The sequence below is a fragment of the Antedon bifida genome, chromosome 4 (genome assembly GCF_963402885.1).
Source record: "Antedon bifida chromosome 4, ecAntBifi1.1, whole genome shotgun sequence".
Taxonomy (NCBI): domain Eukaryota; kingdom Metazoa; phylum Echinodermata; class Crinoidea; order Comatulida; family Antedonidae; genus Antedon; species Antedon bifida.
Window position 1 is genome coordinate 20113715 of NC_136229.1, and position 18140 is coordinate 20131854.

Below are 18140 nucleotides of genomic sequence, written 5' to 3' on the forward strand. Positions count from 1 at the left end.
AGAAACTTTAACTTGATGATCTTAATAAACTGTTACTGTATTACACAAAGATGTGTAAAAATATGTGTACAAAATGTACTCAGGAAAACATACATAAAGCATCATAAGTGTACAAAGAAACAATAGAAGTTAATAATTAAAGGTGTCCACATATCTTTAGTGATCTTCAGGTCTAAGCAGGTGACGCAGCAGTATATGATGTTTATGCTGTATGCTTCCCTTGTTTAATCATAATGTATAACTTCTTAACTGCCAAATTTTCTCTTGCCTAACATTAATACAGAATAAACACAAACGTTTTTATTAAATCATTGAAAATAACTCCAACATTATGTTTTAGTAATTACAAATTAACCACAAAGAAAACATTATTTTAGTGTATAGTAAACTTTAGATCAGGGAGTTAACTCCCTGTTGAGATTAGTATTTTTACATTTTTTGTATATTTTGTTTTTAAAAAAAATGTAAATATTCAATAACGTTCAAAATGTAAATTGTAATAGATTTGTATGTTGGAGCACTGTAGACCTATTGACATATTTATGAGTAACCTTCATAATAAATTTGATAAGTTGACTAATGTTTAAAGATGTATTGTCCCCCAAAAACATGAAAAAATAAAGATTAATAAAATCAGATTTTGAATAGGCAATTTCACAGTTTTAATAAAGTTATTCACTTCTGTAGAAAAAAAATAATCCAAAAATAATTATTTCACTTATAAAAAGACAAAAGAAATGGTTAATTTCAACCAAAAACCATTGTCTTCCAGACAATTTAGGTATATTTTGCTTTAAATTACATTTTTTTGGTGGAAAATGGTTTTTTTTTTGATCAAATTTTTGGTCATAGTGAATAACTATTATGTGATATTAAAATGGCATATTCAACAAAAAAAAATTATTTTTGAGGGGGACAATATATCTTTAACTTATTAATATTAATTACTGGTCGTTACATAGGCACATAACAATACCCTTTTATTTGTTGCTCTCTATACCCAAAATCTGCACAATAAGAGCAATAATATTGGTTACCCCTTAATGTAATCATTTTGAGAAAAGTGATGCCCTACTACAGTAGTTGAGGAAATGCAAACATCTACCAAAGGCCACGTGAAATAGATAAGATGGACATTGTTAGCCGTCCGCATGTGAATATTTTTTTAAAGAAATAAATATTGAGGGTAAAAAACTGTTTTCTGTTAATTTATTTTCAAAATCTGTCTTGTTGTCATGTTAATACACAATTTATTTAAAAATATGTACAAAATGGAATTTAAGTTTCATATTTTGTATCTCTGTATTATTCAAGTACGGTTGTACATTTTTAGGCCTGGTGAGCCTTGATAGCTATATATACATAATTTTTCTCAAAACTGTGACTTAAATGAATTATAATAAAACATCCTTAATATTAACATAATCTCTTTCTGCTAGCCAGACATGGATTGGGGTCATCCGTTGTTCCCAACAAGGTCAGTTAAAGTCTTTTTATTTGCCACACACACTATGGTGGTGTTTGTAGTTCACTGTAACCACCCCCTTTTATCTATCAAATTATGAATGTCAATTGTTGTAATGATAGACTTCCTATCCTTGTCCACTCCCAGCCTTGTAATAAGGAGTGGGTGACTTGTTTAAGTCAATGATTTTTCCTAAGTCATTTTCCAAAAAACACCTAAGCAAATATTTGTGCTTATTGTCTTATTGGTTTCATTTTTATAAATATTCAGTTTTTCACTTAAGCACTGCTTAACTAGCTTTACTTAGAAAAAATATTGATAAAGGCCAGCCCTGTACACTAGTGCAACAAGAAATCTTGCACATCATCTTTTCTTGAATCCATACTTCTTTCGTTCGTAGAACAAGTCTGTCTTTGCACTTCCAAGGTTAACAATCTTAGGGCATCCATCACGCTAAACAAATTGAAAAATATATAAATATGATGTAAATGTGTAAATAGGAAGAAGTGGAAGGAAAAATTCACAATAAACCATCTTGAAGTAAATTGAGACATGGTAACATGCATCTTTTTTCTTTCTTATAGTTCATATATCTGTTCGTTTAGTTCAATGTGTGGAAAATAAATAAATGAGGAAGTTTATAATAATAATAACAATAGAATCTTTATTTTAAAACGGAGGCTCGTTCACAACAAAATGTGTTCTTCCACGAGGCCGAATGAAAGAAATAAAACAATATCACAATTATCAAACTGATGAACAAACAAGAAAATTATACATTGAAAAAAGTATATAAATGTATATTATTAATGGATTAATAGATTTAAAGTTAGTAGATAAAATTAAAACAGAAAAGCTAAACAAATATAAAACTCACTACAACAAAACAGACTTAAATTAAGAAGAAATTAATCCTTTGAAATTGTTTAGGGAAAGAGCATTTTTTGTGTTTATATCAATTTTGTTTCAAATTTTGGCTCCACGGTAAGAACAATTTTCTTTTTATATTCTGTATTTGGCTTTACTAGACAAAGTCATTTTTAGATCTTGTATCATATGAGGATTTTCTTTGAGTAACTTTATTTGAAAGATAAGTCGGAGTTAAGTCATCATTTGTTATTTTATACATTAAGACTTTTTCGTTGTAGGTAAGTTTCCATTCAAGATTATTCCAATTAAATTCTTCAAGTGCCTCTGTAGCTTACAATAACAGTATCTCTCTGGCATACTTACATCTTTTTCTTGGACTGTACACTCTTTGCAATAGTATGCATCCGACACTCCAGGGCCTCCACAGATTACGCATCTTCCTTGATATGACCCATAGTTACATTCATCACATATACGAACCAATGTACATGGACGCACATATGAGTCACATATAACACATTTTCCATCACATTTCTCGCACAACCTACCAATAGCTGTAAATAAAGAAAACAAGTTGCTGGTTATAATAAATTAACTACCAGTGTACCACTACCAGTACCACATTTATTTAACACCGTGGTTAGGATTCCGGCACCGTCGGAACTCAACTGCCCATTAGCATTCATTACAGATTCCCGACAGACACTAACATTGACTGAGGTGATTCGTGACTGAGACGATCGGGCCTTCAGCCCTCTAAACCTAAAAAAAACCCATCCTTCTAGGCAATGGTGAGTACAGACGATGGAGAATAAAAGACAATTTTTAGCCTAGCCTACTCTAGCTAGGTAGCCTACCGCCTTAACACAGTACTGCAGTCCGAACTAGCTAGGCCTAAGTTGGACTACCTGGCAGATCCTTAGTGAGGTACAGATCCGTCCTTTTGAAGTAGAGAGTGAGTAGGCCTAGCCACCCACATACTGGATTACGGTCGAAGCGGCCGCCAACCAAAGCGGCCGCTAGTTCAATAACGGTAATTTGTATGGAACGCCGTGTGCGCTTTGACTGTCGTTGTTTTGTAATCTTTGATTGTCATTGTTTCGACAGGTTTTCTTTACATCGGACGTAAATAACAATCTAAATTATTATGTAATTTATTCTCTTTTTTTACAGATTGAATGTGATACGTTCTTTTAAACGAAATGGCGAATCGATGATTACTTACTTTAACTGTTCTAAATGATATGTTTAATAAAGTCAATAAAATACATTGTGGTGTTTGTATTGTATATTAATATAATATATAATAAGCCAATTATTAAGAATAATATATATATATTTTCAATAAAGTATATCAAAATATATATATTTGTTATTGTATATTAATTAATTAGTAAAGTAACTACTGTAGTAGTGTTCGCAATCATAATAATTACAATAACATGATGAATCAATTTATTTATTTAATATCCTAAATTATTTCATACCTTCAGATATATAAATATTGATCAATTTAAAATGAGTTTTAAATACTAAAAAAAGATGCAAGTGTCTGTACGGTACGGTAATTAATTACGCGAATTTCTGCTAATAACTACACGGCCGGCCAGGAAAAGTGCTGTAGAAGGTCGCGTTTTCGTCCCCATGTTGCTTTATTGAAAACACAAACAATGTATTACAATGGAATAACACTTAATGTATAACACACCCTATTACTAATCAATAAAAAATCAAGATTCGATAGTACAGTGTAAATGAGATATAAAGATTCGGCAATACCATACGTAAATTATTATTACAATACTGTATGAAGATTCGATAGTAAAGTAAACGAGATATAAAGATTCGGCAACACCGTACGTAAATTATTATTGCAATACTGTATAAAGATACGATAGTAAAGTAAACGAGATATAAAGATTCGGCAATACCGTACGAAAATTATTAATGCAATACTGTATGAAGATTCGATAGTAAAGTAAACGAGATATAAAGATTCGGCAATACCGTACGTAAATTATTGCAATACTGTATAAAGATTCGATAGTATGTAAATGAGATATAAAGATTCGGCAACACCCGTATGTAAATTATTATTGCAATACTGTATAAAGATTCGATAGTAAAGTAAACGAGATATAAAGATTCGGCAATACCGTACGTAAATTATTATTGCAATACTGTAAAAGATTCGATAGTATGTAAATGAGATATAAAGATTCGGCAATACCGTACGTAAATTATTGCAATACGTATGTATAAAGATTCGATAGGAGAGTGCTCGAGAAACGTCGGGTTAGTTCAACGTTATTTTTTTCCCTTCACTGCCAATATTTAAATAAAAAGAGATATAAATAAATAAATAGTAAATGAGATAAAGGTTCAATAGTACGTAGATTATGATGCAAACGTAAATTATTAATGATTCGATAGTATATGTAAATATATTTAGTTAGTTAATATTAATTTATCGGCAGGCAAACTTAATTTTTATAGAAATATAAAGATGTCACAAGTGACATAAAGTTGTGTATATATTTTGCAAGTCATTCTTACTTTTCCTTTGTTTTCACTATTTGAACCTTTCTTTTGTTTTAGGAAGCTATTGTGTGAAGCCAGTGGAGCAGAGTTGTTGTGTTGCAGAGAAGGATTGTGTGGTGTTTGCTGATTGGAGGAGAGGTATAAGAGTTAAGTTAGTGTGTGAGTTGCTGATTGGTGGAGAAGGATAAGGTGGTGATATGTGGATAATTGAGGGAATTTTGAGGTAGATGGAAATTGAGAGGAGACAGAGAAGGAGGGCTATGTTATGTTAAGCCAGAAAGGGATAGGTGAATATTGATATGAGAAACTAGGACGTACAGGAGAAGAAGTAATTGAATTATGGTGATATAGAGCTGAAGCAGAAAGGAAATAAAGAGATATACATGAAGTTAATAAATTGTGAGTTGGAGATAATTATGGTGATATAGAGGTGAAGCAGAAAGGAAATAAAGTAATATACATGAAGTTAATAAATTGTGAGTTGGAAGTAATACTATAAGGCTGTACTTAAATGTAGAACTGTTAATTGTTGAGATTACTGAGGATTAATTTAAATTGTGAATGTAAATTGACGGAAGAAATAACTGTTGGAAACAGCAGACGTTGTTGCATGTAAAGAATTGTTTGGAAATATTGAAGAGTAACTGGATTGATACTGATATTATTTTACGTGGAAAAGGAGAAAGAAATAATTGGTCGGGGAGCGGATTGCAGGGCAGAACGACATCAAGAAACATTTTAACTTTATATTTGATTTATCTATATGTCAGAAAATAGGAAGAATTATAATTGATAATACAAGCAGAACGGGAGCAGAGGCGTGGGAGTTGTTTATTTGCAGAATCGTTTTAACTTTTATCTTTCTAATTTGTTTTGTGTCAGCGTAGGAGAGAAGGCAAGAAGGAACGATATTGTGGACATTTATTATTGTTTAATTATTCATCTTGTGATATTATTGTATTTGAAAGGGGGGTTTCGGGGATTTATTTAAAAATAAGAAGATTGTTGATATTTTGTTTGGAAGGATTGGGAAATTTGGGAATTGCATAAAGTTTGTGGGGAATACGAATACGGTATCATTGTTTGAGAATTGGTTGGGTTTTTTTTGTGGGTTTTTTTTTTGGGGGGTTTGAATTATAAAAGAAAGAATTGGTTGTCGAAGATTATTATTAAATATTACTTTTTACATTTATATGTGTACAGTTGTGGCTATTTACCGTTGTTCACCGTTGGTTACCAGCAATTACATGTCCGAAAGAGCCGTAATTGCGGCTGTGTGACATTTATGGGGGCTCGTCCGGGAAACTTTGTAACCTAGCGTGAACATTGGTAGATGAAACAATTGTACGTGATTCTTGGATTGTCTATTTGCCATATTATTGGCATACTGTATACTTATATTGGATACTTATATATATATATATTTTTTTTTTTTTCTTAAGAAATGGATCTCACTAAAATTGTTGACGCAGGAAAAGCGTTGGGGTTAGATGGAGTGGAATTAAGAGAGTTTGTGGAAAAGAGAGAGGAAGCTGCCAGAGAGAGAGAAGAGAGAGCATTAGAGAGAGAAGAGAGAAACAGAGAGAGAGAAGAGAGAAACAGGGAGAGAGAAGAAAAACAGCGAAACAGGGACAGGGAGAGAGAAGACATGGAGCGAAACAGAGACAGAGAGAGAGAGGCACTAGAGAAGGAAGAGAGAGAGAGAAGAGAGGCACTAGAGAAGGAAGAGAGAGAGAGAAGAGAGGTACTAGAGAGGGACGAAGCAGAGAGAAAAAGAGCGAGTGAAGAAAAAGAGAGAGAAAACGAAAGGGCGAAAGAAGCTGAGAATCAGGCCTATCTTATAGAAATGCGAAGGTTAGAAATCCAATTAGAACAAGAAAAGAATCGGGCACGGCCGGGTGGTAGAGTATTACCCAATCCTGAGTCACGGGTTAAGGCCAGTAAACCTAAATTACCCCCTTTCCATGATCGAACAGATGACCTAGATGCCTATCTGAAAAGGTTTGAACGGTATGCGACTAGTCAGGAGTGGAAAGAAATTGAGTGGCCGGTTAACTTAAGTGCCCTACTAACTGGGAAGGCTCTCGAGGTTTATTCCAGGTTGTCGTCAGCTGAAGCTAACGATTACAAACTGTTGAAATTGGCTCTTCTAAAACGGTTTCAGTTAACCGCCGATGGATTTCGACATAAGTTACGAACAGCTAAGCCCGAATACGGAGAAAGCGGCCCGCAATTTGCTGCGAGGATAAGCAATTATCTTGATAGGTGGATTGACCTAGCAGAGGGGGAAAAAACCTTTCAGGGGTTAAAAGATTTATTGCTGCGAGAGCAGTTTACCGATGGGTGTGGGAAGGACCTAGCTCTGTTCCTAAGGGAACGTCAACCGAAAACGATACAAGCGATGGCTGAAATTGCGGAGCAATATTTGGAAGCTCGTGGGGGATTATTTGGTAAACCAATAGAGTTTAAACAAAAAGAGCCAAATTCTCCTCAACTCTCCTCTAATAATGTTCCCAGTACATCCTCATCACAAAGCCCTTCTAGGTTCCGTAGTCCAACTTGTTTTATATGTCATCGTGTAGGTCACCTAGCTAGAAATTGCAGAGCCTCAACTATGCATAAGCCAAACTCTCCTCCAAAATGTTACCGATGCTTAAAAACAGGACATATTGCCAGAAATTGTAGACAGGACGCCAACAGTTGCGCTGGGTTGTCTACTTCACCACAAACAGAGTCTGATTGCCAGAAATGTGCAAAACAACACGAATGTAAAGCCAAAGAAGAAATTCCCGATGTGGGTGCCAGTATGGTTACGAAAATGTCAGAGTCTTTAAATCAATGTTGTATCAATAATGATGGTGATAAGGTCACTCTTCAATGTGGGCACTGTCTTCCAATTATGACAGCGGCTCTAAATGATTCAAATAGTAAAATGCCCGTTTATACAGGTTGTGTTGGGTCACGCTGCGTCTCTGTTCTTCGTGACAGTGGCTGTAGTGGGGTGGTTGTGAAGAAAGATCTTGTATCAGCCGAACAACTTACTGGTAAGGAGAAAACCTGTGTGCTGATTGATGGCACGGTCCGCAACTTACCGGTTGCATTAATACATGTTAATACTCCATTTTTTTCAGGAAAGACGTATGCACTATGTATGAATAACCCTATTTATGACTTGATATTAGGTAATATTGCAGGAGTACGAGCACCAGGAAATCCAGATCCCACATGGACAGAGCGAAATCTTCAAGGATGTTCTGTTGTTACCCGGTCTCAAGCTAACACTATGGATAAACCATTCAGAACACTTAAAACTACAGAAATACACAAGCAAATCATCACAGCGGGAATTATGGAAACCGCCCAGCAACAAGATATCAGCCTTGCAAAATTCAAGGATCTTGCAGAGAAACAAACTACAACTGTGAGTAACAAACAAGTCGAGTTTCTTGGCCATGTGGTAGGGAAAGGACATGTTCAACCTCGAGTGGAGAAGATACAAAGCATCTTGTCAGCCAAACAACCAGAAACAAAAAAAACAACTCCGGTCATTCCTTGGGATGACCAACTACTATAGAAAGTTCATTCCTAATTACTCTGTGATTGCTTGTCCATTAACCGACAAAACGAAGAATCGGGAACCTAACCGAATATGTTGGGAGAAGGCCCAGGAAAGTGCGTTTGTTAAACTTAAGGAAAAATTAAACAGTACTCCAATTTTATGCCTTCCTAATTTAAACAAGGATTTTATTTTGAGAACAGATGCGTCCGAATATGGAGTGGGAGCGGTTCTAATGCAGCAGTATGGTGACGTGAAGTTTCCCGTGGCGTACGCTAGCAAGAAACTGCTTCCTCGAGAAAAAGCATATTCAGTGATGGAAAAAGAATGCTTAGCCATTGTATGGAGTGTACGAAAATTTGAGTCTTATTTATATGGACGAAACTTCACGTTGGAAACTGATCACCAGCCGCTTGTGTTTATGCACAGAGCGAAATTGTCCAATGGGCGAATTATGAGATGGGCCCTGGCTCTACAACCGTACAAGTTCCGAATAGAGGCGATTAAAGGCAGTGAAAATGTAGGAGCTGATTATTTAAGTCGAGTGTAAATAGGACCCGTCACGGTATGGAGAAAATGTTGATACATTATTCTTTTAGAGGGGAGTAAATGTCACAAGTGACATAAAGTTGTGTATATATTTTGCAAGTCATTCTTACTTTTCCTTTGTTTTCACTATTTGAACCTTTCTTTTGTTTTAGGAAGCTATTGTGTGAAGCCAGTGGAGCAGAGTTGTTGTGTTGCAGAGAAGGATTGTGTGGTGTTTGCTGATTGGAGGAGAGGTATAAGAGTTAAGTTAGTGTGTGAGTTGCTGATTGGTGGAGAAGGATAAGGTGGTGATATGTGGATAATTGAGGGAATTTTGAGGTAGATGGAAATTGAGAGGAGACAGAGAAGGAGGGCTATGTTATGTTAAGCCAGAAAGGGATAGGTGAATATTGATATGAGAAACTAGGACGTACAGGAGAAGAAGTAATTGAATTATGGTGATATAGAGCTGAAGCAGAAAGGAAATAAAGAGATATACATGAAGTTAATAAATTGTGAGTTGGAGATAATTATGGTGATATAGAGGTGAAGCAGAAAGGAAATAAAGTAATATACATGAAGTTAATAAATTGTGAGTTGGAAGTAATACTATAAGGCTGTACTTAAATGTAGAACTGTTAATTGTTGAGATTACTGAGGATTAATTTAAATTGTGAATGTAAATTGACGGAAGAAATAACTGTTGGAAACAGCAGACGTTGTTGCATGTAAAGAATTGTTTGGAAATATTGAAGAGTAACTGGATTGATACTGATATTATTTTACGTGGAAAAGGAGAAAGAAATAATTGGTCGGGGAGCGGATTGCAGGGCAGAACGACATCAAGAAACATTTTAACTTTATATTTGATTTATCTATATGTCAGAAAATAGGAAGAATTATAATTGATAATACAAGCAGAACGGGAGCAGAGGCGTGGGAGTTGTTTATTTGCAGAATCGTTTTAACTTTTATCTTTCTAATTTGTTTTGTGTCAGCGTAGGAGAGAAGGCAAGAAGGAACGATATTGTGGACATTTATTATTGTTTAATTATTCATCTTGTGATATTATTGTATTTGAAAGGGGGGTTTCGGGGATTTATTTAAAAATAAGAAGATTGTTGATATTTTGTTTGGAAGGATTGGGAAATTTGGGAATTGCATAAAGTTTGTGGGGAATACGAATACGGTATCATTGTTTGAGAATTGGTTGGGTTTTTTTTGTGGGTTTTTTTTTTGGGGGGTTTGAATTATAAAAGAAAGAATTGGTTGTCGAAGATTATTATTAAATATTACTTTTTACATTTATATGTGTACAGTTGTGGCTATTTACCGTTGTTCACCGTTGGTTACCAGCAATTACATGTCCGAAAGAGCCGTAATTGCGGCTGTGTGACAAAAGATTCGATAGTACATGATTTGGCTTATATTTATTGGTTTGACCATACATACAGCTGTAACTCAACTCGCCATAGGCCATGGTGTTGACAACGACAATCAAAGATTAAAGCGCACATGGCGTTCCATACAAATGACAATATTAAACTGGCGGCCGCTTTGGTTGGCGGCCGCTTCGACCATACTCCCACACGGCCTGGCTAGCCTAGCTGGATTAGAACCTCTAGTTTGGCTCTTATTTGACCTCTAATCTATAGCAAATAATCACTAATGACTACGAATTCGAATAAAGATAATTACCAACTCCTGCTTGCTTTCTACAAAAGATTAAATCAGGATGATGTTTAGCCATTTTTATACAAATACAATGTTATATGTACGGCGCGGACACAACGTACAAAAAACTCGCGGTCGCATCATGTGCCGAATGAAAAGTTGGTGGCAGCAGATTTCCATAAACTATGGGAAGCCGAATATGCATTTCATTATTATCTATCGTTTGCCATTGTTGATGACGCGCCAACAAACAGGATCTTCCTGATTTATCATAACTAGGAAGTATACGCCCCCCAGAGAGGGTATACTCACCCTATATCCTGATGCTTTAACCAAGTTTCAGGTCCATCGGAGCAATTAAAAAAATTTACCTTGAACTTCGACCTTTAAGGTCGATCAGAGCAATTGAAAATTTGACCTTGAAGACCTAACGAACGAGCTGCACCCACCCACCAACTTTGAAGACTTTACCCAAATTTCAGGTCTATCAGAGCAATTTTTAAATTTTACCTTGACCTTTGACATAGCCCTCCTCGATATCGAATTAATACTCACCATATCATCAGGATTATTTTACCCAAGTTTCAGCTCGATCAGAGACAATTTTGAGATTTGACCTTGACGACCTTACGAACGCAAACTTGTTCTTCACCTTACCGAGCTGCACCTACCCACCCACCAAGTTAGAAGACCGTGCGAGCCCTAGTATCTGAATAAACAGATAGCCAGATGGTAATTAAGATAAACTAGAGCAGCTCATATAAACTGATATGTGGAATATTCTCAAAGTATGAATAATAAAATCTTTATATAATGTACTTACTACCACGTTACACATAACGGATGATGATTAGCTTAACGAATCTATTCTCATCATAAGACATATTAATATATTATCAAAAGAAACATTTTTTTTACCGATCATTAAACCAATTAACATTGTCTACATATATTGGTCTCAAGTTCAAAGTTGTTGAACCATGTTTGGATGTTGTGGTTTACTTTCATGGAAGTCATCTATCCGAACAATACATAGTCTTAAAATATATCTCATATAGTCTGAAAGTTGCAACCTATTCCACCCCTCTTCCTATCTGCTTACACGTGATCATAGAATACAGGAAGCATGTATTATGTATAATAGTTTTTACTGCTGCACTGTTTTTTAAAACTTCCCATCAACTTATAAAGAGCTACAAGAGACACTACATTCTTTAAACAATTTTAATTTAGATAAAACATGGCTGATGATAAGCAAGTTCGTGTTATTCTTTGGTGTATTCCTCGTACGGTGTCAACTGCATTTGCAAAAAGCATGAGTAACCTTGACGACGTGCAAATCATAAATGAACCATACGTGTCCGCGTACACCATTGGACCAGAGATGATAACACAGCCAGAAAATCTAGAAAAAGAAACACAGATATTATTTGTGGCTAAAACAAGTGAGATTGACTTGGGTTTTCATCCAGGTTGGGAAACAAACAAGGCGACATATGCGTACATAAAAGAGAATATTCTGGAGGCCGAATATCGAGACAAGAGAGTTGTGTTTGTCAAAGATATGTCGCATGGTATCGCATGGAAGCTGAACATGTTACCAGAAGGCTATCGTCATGCATTCTTGATTCGAAATCCCGTAAAGGTCTTCACATCTTGGAAAACAGTTTTAGAAAAAATTGGAAATGCACTTTCTACTGTATACCCGTTGGCAAACAAAGGCAGTCTACTTCCAGAATATTACGGTTTCGGAGAGAGTTTCCAACTCTACGAGCATCTTGTAAAAACTGGAATCGAACCAAACCCAGTAATCATAGATTCCGATGATCTTTTGGAAAATCCAGAATTTATCTTGAGAAAGTTTTGTAAGCGGACAGGAATTCAGTATAAAGACGAACTGTTGAGTTGGAATGCAGGAGATAGTGTTGTAAAGAAATGGAAGTCTTCGGAATTGCTTATGAAAGGAAATCAGTTATGTGGTTATTATGAAGATGCTTTTGCAAGTCAGAATTTTTACAAGTCTCCTCCTCCAGCAGATCGAGCCGATCTACCAGAAGATGTGAAAATATGTGTTGACGCATCTATGCCGTATTACGAGAAAATGTACGCGCTACGCCTTCGTCAAGAAGAGCAATGATAAGTTTGTGTTAAATAAAAGTATACTGAATCACGTGGTTCGGACATTATAATAAGCCTACACTATGATGGCATTATGCCTAGGCCTAGACCTAAATTCAACATTACAAAACAAATTTGAACTGCAGTATAATGCAATTCAAAGCAGTTGTAGATTAATTAAATTAATCATTATCACATATCATTTATTATATATTATATCATTGTAAACAAAGGTACATGACAACAGAGCAAAAGTAAACCAATGTGGCAGGATTATTACCCAGGTAACAAAATAGCTTTAAAAGAAATACTTACATGAAATAAATATATAAAATGGGTAAAATTATATTAAAAGTTTAAAACTTGAATTATAAGATTATCATTAATGTGTTGTACTCTTGTGTTTATCGTGACACAATATTGCAAAAGTGAAAATTCAGATAAAGAATCTATAAAAAACAATAAAAAATCACGGCTGTTATCTGCTATTTATCATTGCACCAAGGTAATTGGTCTGATTGCCTATCTATTGGATATCGAGTTCATTCAGATATGTTGGACTTTGTTGCAAGCCTATACATACTAAATGTTATATGGATGTCAATATATCCCAAATAATAGGCCTACACATTAGCTATGCTATGCTACTACAAGAGAGAAGCTAAGGTGAAACTTAATCACTTTATTGCTTTTAATCAAGATATCTACTTAAAATTGAGCACAGAATACAGGTAAAAACGTATTGTGTATTAATATTACTATTTTTTTGTAAGAATTTCCACCAATAAAGAACTGTAGTAAAAGACTAACTGCATTATTTTCACTGTTATAGATAGCCTACAGCATGGCTGATGGTAAGCAAGTTCGTATTATTCTTTGGTGTATTCCTCGCACGGTGTCAACTGCGTTTGAAAAATGCATGAGTAACCTTGACGACGTGCAGATCATAAATGAACCGTACGTGTCCGCGTACATGATTGGACCAGAGATGAAGCAGCCATCAGAAAGTTTTGAAAAAGACTTTCAAGAGAAACTTATAGCTAAAACAAGTGAGGTTGACTTGAAACATGACGCTGGTTGGGATGCAAACATGGCGACATACAAGTTCACAAAAGAGAAACTTTTGGAGGCCGAATATCCCGACAAGAGAGTTGTGTTTGTCAAAGATATGTCATACGGTATCGCATGGAAGCTGCACATGTTACCGGAAGGATATCGCCATGCATTCTTGATTCGCAATCCCGTAAAGGTTTTCAAATCTTGGAAAAAAATGCTAGAAAAAATGGGAAAGGCACTTTCTACTGTATTTCCATTGGAAAACAAAGGCAATCTTGTTCCAGAAAAGTATGGTTTCGGAGAAAGTTTCCAACTCTACGAGCATCTGGTAAAATCTGGAATCGAACCAAACCCAGTAATCATAGATTCCGATGATCTTTTGGAAACTCCAGAATTTATTTTGAGAGAGTTTTGTAAGCGGACAGGAATTCAGTATAAAGACGAACTGTTGAGTTGGAATGCAGGAGATAGTGTTGTACAGAAATGGAAGTTTTCTGAATTGTTTATGAAAGGCAACCAGTTTTGTGGTTATTTTGAGGAAGCTTTTGCAAGTCAGAATTTTTACAAGTCTCCTCCTCCAGCAGATCAAGCCGATCTACCAGAAGATGTGAAAATATGTGTTGACGCATCTATGCCGTATTACGAGAAAATGTACGCGCTACGCCTGCATGCAGAAAAATAATGATAAGTTTGTTTGCGTCAAATAGTTATACAAAGTATACTGAATCACGTGATTAGCCTGCAGACATTATAATACTAGCCTACATTATGATTAGCAAATTCAACATTACAAAACAAATCAAATTTAACCTGCAGTATAATGTAATTTAAAGCAGTTATAGATTAATTAAATTAATAATTATCACATATCATTTATTTCGCCATTGTAAACAAAAACGTACATGAAAACAGAATAAAAGTGAGGCAGGATTACACAGGTAACAAAATATTCTTAGAGAACCTCTCCACAAAGAAATACTTACATAAAATGAAATATTTAAAATGGGTAAAATTATTTTTAAAGTTTAAAATGTGAATTATAAGTTCTCTTTAATGTGTTGTATTATTGTGTTTATCCTTTCGAAAATTAAAATAAAGGGTATCGTCAACAACAAAAATCACGGCTGCTATCTGTTATTCATCATTGGACCAATTGGATATGTTTATTGAAATGCTATATTTTATCTTTATGTGTTACTTGGTAAGAGGATTCACAGGCTCTTGTCATAGGGATTAGTTGCCTTGTTGCCTGCTACTTACTTTGTAGTTGTTTGTATTATTTGTTGTTGTTGTTAGCAAAAAATAATAATATAAAGAATAAGGTAATTGCCCTATATTGGGTATGAGTTCATTAAGATATGACTTTATTATTACATACTAAATTAATTAATTAATCATAAAAACGAACCGTTGAGTTGAAATGCAGGGGATAATATTGTACAAACAAGTTTTCTGAATTGTTTATGAAAGGAACCCAGTTATGTGGGTATTATGAAGATGTTTTTGCAAGTCAGAATTTTTACGAGGCTCCTCCTCCAGCAGATCGAGAAGGTCTACCAGAAGATGTGAAAATATGTGTTGACGCATCAATGTCGTATTATGAGTAAATGTACGCGCTCCGTCTGTGTGCAGGAAAATAGTAATTATTTTTTGTTTATTGAGTATAATGAACACAAATAACTCATGGCTATGACATGGTTAGGGTTGATTTTTACAATGCGTTGACATAATGGTATCATTAAACATTATTCTCTCGTTATCTGAAAGCGACCTCACAAAAGTTTATGTCATTTGGAATGTTAGGCCTATATATTCTTGTGTCACAGTTACAAAAGTGAAGATTCAAATAAAGATACTGTATTAAAAAAAAGGTTGTTATCAATTATTTATCATTGGATATGTTGGACTTTGTTGCTACATACTAAATATTATATAGATGTCAATATATATCCCAAATAATAGGACCACACATTATCTATGGCATTACCTACAAGAGAGTAGCTAAGGTGAAACTTATTCTACTTTCTTGATTTTATTCAAGATATCTATACTTGCAAATTGAGCAGAATACAGGTAAAACATATTGTTTTTTAATGTAGGCCTATCATGTATTATTTCTTATGTAAGTTTTTTCAAACAAATTGAACTGTGTTATATTCCTATGTTATAGATAGGCCTACAACATGGCTGATGGTAAGCAAGTTCGTGTTATTCTTTGGTGTATTCCTCGTACGGTGTCAACTGCATTTGGAAAATGCATGAGTAACCTTGACAACGTGCAGATCATACATGAACCGTATGTGTCCGCGTACTTGACTGGACCAGAGATGAAGCAGCCATTAGAAGGTTTTGAAAAAGACTTTCAAGTGAAACTTATAGCTAAAGCAAGTGAGGTTGACTTGAAACATGACGCTGGTTGGGATGCAAACATGGCGACATACAAGTTCACAAAAGAGAAACTTTTGGAGGCCGAATATCCCGACAAGAGAGTTGTGTTTGTCAAAGATATGTCGTACGGTATCGCATGGAAGCTGCACATGTTACCGGAAGGATATCGCCATGCATTCTTGATTCGCAATCCCGTAAAGGTTTTTAAATCTTGGAAAAAAATGCTAGACAAAATGGGAAAGGCACTTTCTACTGTATTTCCATTGGAAAACAAAAGCAGTCTACTTCCAGAAAAGTATGGTTTCGGGGAAAGTTTCCAACTCTACGAACACCTGGTAAAAACTGGAATCGAACCAAAGCCAGTAATCATAGATTCCGATGATCTTTTGGAAAATCCAGAATTTATCTTGAGAGAGTTTTGCAAGCGGACAGGAATTCAGTATAAAGACGAACTGTTGAGTTGGAATGCGGGAGATAGTATTGTAAAGAAATGGAAGTCTTCGGACTTGCTTATAAAAGGCAACCATTTGTGTGGCTATTATGAAGATGCTTTAGCAAGTCAGAATTTTTACAAGTCTCCTCCTCCAGCAGATCGAGCCGATCTACCAAAAGATGTGAAAATATGTGTTGACGCATCAATGTCGTATTACGAGAGAATGTACGCGCTACGCCTGCGTGCAGAAGAGCAATAATACATTTGTGTTAAATAAAAAGTATACTGAATCACATGGTACGGACCTTATAATAAGCCTATGATTGGCATTATGCCTAGACCTAAATTCAACATTACAAAACAATTTTGAAATGCAGTATAATGATTAATTAAATTAATCATTATCACATATCATTTATTTCGCCATTGTAAACAAAAAAACAGAGCAAAAGTAAACCAATGAGGCAGGATTATTACCCAGGTAACAAAATAACTTTAAAAGAAATACTTACATGAAATTAGATATATAAAATGGTTAAAATTATTTTAAAAGTTTAAAATTTGATGTGTTGTACTCTTGTGTTTATCTTGTCACAATATTCCAAAAGTGAAAATTCAGATAAAGAATCTATAAACAACAATAACAAATCAGGGCTGTTACCTGCTATTTATCATTGCACCAAGGTAATTGTCCTGATTGCCTATCCATTTCAGTTCATTCAGATATGTTGGACTTTGTTTCTAGCCTACATACTAAATGTTATATGGATGTCAATATATCACAAATAATAGGCCTATGCATTAGCTATGCATATGCTACTACAAGAGAGTATCTAAGGTGAAACTTTTTCACTTTATTGCTTTTAATCAAGATATCTACTTAAAATTGAGCACAGAATACAGGTAAAAACAAATGTTTAAAAAAATGTGTATTATTATTATTTTTTGTAAGACTTTCCACAAAATACACGTTATACGTCCAGCGGCTGTACGTATAATTATCTTTTGTTATACGTCCAGTGGCGGTACGTATAATTACCTCCGCCAAGGAGGTTATATTTTCACCCCTGTATGTTTGTGTGTCTGTCTGTCTGTCTGTCTGTGAACAGTCTGGAGGCCACAGTTTTTATCCGATTCTCACTAAATTTGGTCACAATGATCTATGCCCCAAAAGCTCGGACAAGTTCGACTTTGAGGGGGAAAGGTCATAGGTCAAAACTAACAAAAAACTATTTTACTGCCTAGAGACCACAGTTTTTATCCGATTCTCACCAAACTTAGCCACAATGATCAATGACTCATCATATAATTGTGGTTAAATTTTGAAGGGTCAGGGTCAAAGATCAAGGTCCACAAAAAAAAAAGAAATAAAAAAATATAAAAAAAGAAACTCAGCGGGACTTGAACCAGCGATCTTAACTGTGAGAGGCTGGATACATAACCATTACACCAAACTCTCATCCACAACTTTGTAGTGTGCATTTAGCCTATTTACACTTATTTACACAATA

At 34.9% G+C, this 18140-nt stretch overlaps 4 protein-coding genes across 4 annotated transcripts; 3 read left to right on the plus strand and 1 right to left on the minus strand.

Moving 5' to 3' along the window:
• Positions 1-993: 993 nt before the first annotated feature.
• Positions 994-10799, minus strand: LOC144841016 (PHD finger-like domain-containing protein 5A). The gene is made up of 3 exons (XM_078697160.1): positions 10659-10799; positions 2699-2889; positions 994-1918 (listed from the first exon to the last, which is right to left on the minus strand). The coding sequence occupies exons 1-3, from the start codon at positions 10708-10710 to the stop codon at positions 1829-1831; spliced, it is 333 nt and encodes a 110-aa protein (XP_078553286.1). The 5' UTR covers positions 10711-10799; the 3' UTR covers positions 994-1828.
• A 1041-nt stretch (positions 10800-11840) lies between these two features.
• LOC144841009 (uncharacterized) lies at positions 11841-12771 on the plus strand. Its single transcript, XM_078697150.1, has one exon. It carries the CDS (start codon positions 11875-11877, stop codon positions 12769-12771), a length of 897 nt encoding a protein of 298 aa, XP_078553276.1. The 5' UTR covers positions 11841-11874.
• An 825-nt stretch (positions 12772-13596) lies between these two features.
• LOC144839245 (uncharacterized) lies at positions 13597-14493 on the plus strand. Its single transcript, XM_078694560.1, has one exon. It carries the CDS (start codon positions 13597-13599, stop codon positions 14488-14490), a length of 894 nt encoding a protein of 297 aa, XP_078550686.1. The 3' UTR covers positions 14491-14493.
• Positions 14494-15991: 1498 nt separating this feature from the next.
• On the plus strand, positions 15992-16888 carry LOC144839246 (uncharacterized). The gene has a single exon (XM_078694561.1). It carries the CDS (start codon positions 15992-15994, stop codon positions 16886-16888), a length of 897 nt encoding a protein of 298 aa, XP_078550687.1.
• Positions 16889-18140: the final 1252 nt, after the last annotated feature.